This window comes from Parasteatoda tepidariorum, chromosome 1 (genome assembly GCF_043381705.1).
Source record: "Parasteatoda tepidariorum isolate YZ-2023 chromosome 1, CAS_Ptep_4.0, whole genome shotgun sequence".
Classification (NCBI taxonomy): domain Eukaryota; kingdom Metazoa; phylum Arthropoda; class Arachnida; order Araneae; family Theridiidae; genus Parasteatoda; species Parasteatoda tepidariorum.
Window position 1 is genome coordinate 35492289 of NC_092204.1, and position 6000 is coordinate 35498288.

The 6000-nt window shown below is 29.0% G+C and overlaps 1 protein-coding gene across 1 annotated transcript in view; it reads left to right on the forward strand.

Annotated features, from left to right (window-relative positions):
* Nucleotides 1-6000, forward strand: part of LOC107444696 (protein kintoun-like) — a gene marked incomplete in the record, with an annotated part of 36719 nt that overhangs the window by 17438 nt on the left and 13281 nt on the right. The window contains 8 exon segments of the mRNA XM_071185209.1: nt 156-170; nt 534-548; nt 2995-3009; nt 4617-4631; nt 4783-4797; nt 4949-4963; nt 5115-5129; nt 5281-5295. Coding sequence (XP_071041310.1) covers nt 156-170; nt 534-548; nt 2995-3009; nt 4617-4631; nt 4783-4797; nt 4949-4963; nt 5115-5129; nt 5281-5295 — 120 coding nt within the window.

The following is a 6000-nucleotide window of genomic DNA, read 5'->3' on the forward strand; positions in this document are numbered from 1 at the left end:
CTTTTAGCTCCATTTCCGCTCCTGTTTTCATATTTTGCAATCTGGCAATCTTATTGCGAAAATATTTTGAATCATTCTTGAAAGTTTCCCGTACATGCATGAGTATATTATAAGAAATTAATCATTTATTAAAATTATTAAAATTCTTTTTTTAGGACACTTTAATCAAGGTATTATTTCTTTAATATTTAAGCACGATGTATCCGTTGATGTAATGTCACTGAGCAGATAAAAAAGCAAATTGATACAAAGCATTGCACGATAGGTACACTATATTAAACATTTTAGTTTTAAAGACAAGTTCCCCCAGCCTATATAAATTAGTTCTAGTGATATTTCCAGGCAATGAAGGGGGGGGGGAATGGTGGAGTGACAAGGCCTGTTTCATGTAGTTTACTTTTTACTCGACTCAGTGACGCTACTCTTCGGGCACTCGAAGTAAATATAATCTAGCATTTAGTATTTAGTCGTAAAACATAGCACAATCTTCGAAAATCATAGAAAATTTTTTAATGCATATTTCCTTAATTTAGGGCAGTTTAATCCAGGTATTATTAATCTTTTATTTCTGTTTAATTCTTTTTATTGTTATCGATTTAGCTGCTATATTTTTATTAGCCATTGACGTACTAATGTTACAATAATGGAGCATGAGTTTTAAGTTTGAATTTAATGCTCAATTTTTTAAAACCTAGATTAGAAATTTTCTTTATGAATTGCCTTTTCTTCCAGTTTCTTCCAGTTTTTCATAGTTAGTTTTTTCTTTTATTTCTTGGAAATATTAGATATTTGATATATTTTTTAAATATTTCTTCCCTTTGTAATTTTAATTTTCCAAAAAATCTATTTTTCCTGAGAACATAGTAAACATAGTTTGTAAACATAGATGCAGCACATGAGAAAGTAATGATGATAGGAAAAAGTTTTAAACTAGTTTTGCTTGAAAAATGAGTAAGACAATTTTTCCTGAGAAATGTTTTGTCCATTGTTTCTTACTGTGCGCAATTTTAAACCATGCTCTGCTTACCAGTTACAACATTATTTACCTGGCTCTTCAGCGATCGCTATATTAATAAGATCAACGTTTAATGAGCTTGGAGAGTATTTTAAATGATAGGAACAGCTGCCATTTGAAGCGCTCCCGGACTTTTGCTGTGGTATTTCACGTTCAAACACAGTTTTCAGTAACTGGTATATCGTCATACAGGCTAGACGGTGCGAACAGCTGATAGCTGAAGAAATCTTTTAAGACGCATATATTCAACAATATTCAACTTGAACAGAAACACGGTTAAATTTAACACCTTGTTATGATTGCAGCAAATTTGCAACGTACTACAGCTCAAAGTACAGTCAAACTTGTCTAAGCTAATCAGTTGTGGGTTGTGGCGCATTTACCGACGGGTTAACTTATGGAGGGGCATGAGTCATTTTCTTCTTTTTTTCCATAATGAGAATGTTATTCTTACATATATAAGAATAACTTATATAATATGTGTAAAAGCAAAAAAATAAAATGTGAATAAAGCACAGAAATGGACAAAGTATAGTTTCGGTTCTCTATATTTACACCGAAGAGCCATTACATTATGACCATCTTCCATCTATAACAATGGGCTCGCCCAGGTTTTCATGGTTTCTTGCCCAGCCTTCAGTCTGATCAATATCACGTTTCACTGTGGCGAAGAGATTGTATAATAGTGATGTATTAGCACAATGACCATTATGGTGCGTGCAACCGACACCGACTCATTGAGGACGATGTTTTCGATGGTGTCAGAAATATTAGAACTGGAATTTCAGAGATTAGTAATGAGACTGATTACGATTTATAGATGAAGGGACATTTTGTCTGTCTACCAGTTCTGAACAAATACTCATATGGATAAAATGGTGAACACAGAATGACTTGTCCAATACCAGAAATTCTCTAGTGTGTCTCAAGAGGAGGAATTCTAGTATCCGGTGGTATCATGGTTTTGTGCCTGTACTGTCCTCAGTCACTAGCGCAAATCATTGTATCGAGGTTCGAATTCAGTTTTTCGGTTATAAATATATATATATATATATCAGACGTTCGGTTTTTTTGATGCTTCATGACAAGGATCAACAATGATACTTTGCCAAGTTTGAATGTGTTGCTCTCCGCTTAAGCTCTTGTACTGTTTCACTATTTTGTAATGAGCATTTCCTTACATTAGTTTTATATTAAGAGAGCTGAACTTTCATTTCCATATATTCACTATTCATTCCAATTGTACTCGAACCTAAGTACTTAATAAACTTCTTTTTTATCCATTAGATTTCTTTACTGTTACGTTTGGTTCATTTATCCTCTGAACTCATGTCATGAGCTAAAATTATTGGGGATGTTATGGTGTTCTTTGTGCCAACATTTGAATGACGTTAAATTAAAAAAAAAATCTAACCCTTAATTTTTCCACGTTATTTTACCTACAGTTAGTTGCAATTTTCTATGCATTTTTATGTTTTTTTGTCCTTATTTAATAAATGAATTGTAAATATGGTAACCTGGCATGATTGAAAAACTATATTTTAAATAATTGTAGCTGAAATATGTTACATTCAAACCTAGCAAAATTCTGATGATTCAAATGCCTTGCAAATTTTTATATCTTATTATGTAATAAATAACATTTATTATTATTATTAGCATTAACATTTATTATTATTATTATTATTAACATTAACATTTATTATTATTATTAGCATTAACATTTATTATTATTATTAACATTAACATTTATTATCATTATTGTTATTATTATTATTATTATTAACATTAACATTTATTATCATCATCATTATTATTATTATTAACTTTAACACTTATTATTATTATTATTAACATATTATTTTATTATTAACATTTACATTATGCGTGTACAATTCTACTATAATTTTACTGGTGTAACACAATATGATCTTTGAAAATAGTCAAAAAATTAATCTTTTCTAAAATTCTTTCTACAGGGCAGTTTAATCAAAGTAATATTCTTATACTATTTTATTATTTACATATGGTTTGTCTTGAATGAAATGTCTCTGAGTTGATAAAAAAAATGATGTATTGACACGATCTATAAAACACATTAAAAAGTTTTAAATTAATTCCTTCGACATTTATTTAAAGACCTTTTCCGTCCCTCTCAGCCGGGTAATGAATTCCCTGGCATTTTTACGAGCAATCCAGCAAAATTTCTTGTCAACTTGGGAATCACAGTAAGCTTTTTTTCTTTATGTCCACTAAATCTTTGGTACAAGCCCTTGCTTTAGGAGCCAATGTAATCTTAGAAAAGGCCAAGAAGTGTGTTAAGAAGAAAGCGGAGTGACAAGTCCCATTGAATGCAGACATTTATAAACCTCTGCATTTTTATTCAGTTCAGTGACATCACTTTCTGGAAATACCCAGTAACTGCATTATTTCATTTCTTTTAATTGCAAAACCTAGCATGACTTTCATATAATAATAAGTTTATACTTTATTTCTACTTTTAGAGCAGTGTAAACCAAATATCATACTTCTATTGTCACTGCCTTGCATTGTTTATCTATTTTGTGGTGTAATCTTTATAGAAAATATGTTATTTTTTTACCAATTTGTAGAAACATTAAATTAAAACTTGACTTTAGTGGAATATGTGGAAGCATACCGAAAATATGCACAACTGCTTCTAAAACTTTTAGTTTCAAACTTAACACAAAATGCAACAGGATATAGATCCCACCTGACGCTTCATATTAAAACCTGATTATACAGGCTTGCCATTTAATATTTTCGCAACTGCCGAAAAAATATTAATAAATGGACAAAAACTTTCAGCCCTCAAGCTGCTTTTAGTACGTAATTAAATTTTAAAAAAATGATGCTGCTAAAAATAGGTAGGAAAGGGTGCTGCGCGAAATGCGGTTTAGAAACAAAGACACAACTCTTTAATAGATTATGATATTAACAAAATGTTCAACACCAGTCTGATTTAAAAAATGAGCAGGTTAATTTTTAGAGTAATTTGCTTTGTGGATTACTCTGACTGTGGGCAATCCTAAGACCTGTTAAGCTCATCACAGCAGTGCTATTTTTTTTAATCTTTGAATTAAACTTTGATTAAAACAACAACCAGCGATCTATTTCATCAAACAAATATGTGACCAATCTTTTTTTAAGCAGGCAATTACTATCTAGCAGTCTTATCTTGTATTTTTTAATAATCATAAAAAGTTCTAACGGTATAAAAGATATTTCGCATAATTTATGAATAAATTATTAACTACGGTAGTCATCAGTGGCCATTGCTACCTTAATTAACCTACACTACTTCAAAAGAGTAACTTTTTAAGTAAAAGCAGTTGTGAGAATCTTACATATTAATTAAATCACAATTTAAATGATTTAAGCAAAAAATAAGTAAAATAAAATAACATAAATAAAAATAAAATATCATGCATTTAAACAGTGCGGAACACTGACTTATTTTGCATTGCCTATTTTTTCAATTTAACAGTTATGTATAAAAATCCCTTTATCTCTTTCTTGTGTAATATTATATGATCTTTGAAAATAATGAAAAACTAATCTTTTGTGAAATTATTTTTAGGACAGTTTAATCCAGGTATTATTTTCTATGATTTACACATGCATAACTAGAATCTAATGTATTAGAATAGATAAAAAATTATACATTATACATGACTGAAAATTTTGCAATATTACTTGATCTTTGAAAATAATTAAAGACTAATATTTCGCGAAATTATTTTTAGGACAGTATAATCCAGGTATTATTTTCTACGATTTACACATGCATAACTAGAATCTAATGTCTCAGAACCGATTAAAAATTATGCATTATACATGATTAAAAATTTTGCAATATTACATAATCTTTGAAAATAATGAAAAACTAATATTTTGTGAATTTATTTTTAGGACAGTATAATCAAGGTATTATTTTCTACTATTTGCACATGCTGAACTAGAATGTAATGTCTCAGAACAGATTAAAAATTATACATTATACATGATTGAAAATTACGCAATATAACATGATGTTTGGAAATAATAAAAAACTAATATTTCGTTAAATTATTTTTAGGACAGTTCAGACCAGGTATTATTTCCTACGATTTACACAAGCATAACTGGAATCTAATGTCTCAGAATAGATTAAAAATTATACATTATACATGATTGAAAATTATGCAATTACATGATCTTTAAAAATAACAAAAGAAAATAATATTTTGTGAAATTATTTTTAGGACAGTTTAACTCAGGTACTATTTTTCTACTATTTGCACATGCAGAACTAGAATGTAATGTCTCAGAATAGATTAAAAATCACATGTTAATGCGATTGGTATAACACATTAAAATTTTCTGACATGAGTTCGTTCGGTAATTATCCAGTGATATTTATCTTGAGATTTCCAGGTAATAAAGACGTCACAGAAAGTGCCTTCCAGATTGCTCTTCAGGGTGCAAGCTCTATAATTTTTCTAATTGCCCCGTAATAAAAAATTTTTACTGGATTTTTTAAAGGCGTGAGAAAAAAAGTAATAGGAAACCATAACGTCAGAGCTTTAGGGTGACAAGGTAATGGTTGGCATTTTTGAACCAGTCAGCAAGCAGGTCTTGAAGAAGCCGGAATGGAAAAAATTGGTGAATGTTTTTTTTTAAAATTGTCTGCTTTTTAATACATTCTGTGACTCAGTAAGGACTCATCAAGTAACTAAATCGAGCATTTCTTATTAAATTGAATAATATAGAATGCATTGTTAAAATCTTGAAAAAATATTATTTCCTTATTTAGGGCAGTTTAATCAAGGTATTATTTTTCTACTACTTCTACTTAATTCTTTACTTCGTAATAATATCTTTTTTTTACCATTTACGTAATCGATTTAATATCGATTAATATATATAAATATATATATATATATAGATATATATATATGTATATATATATATATATATAAAAA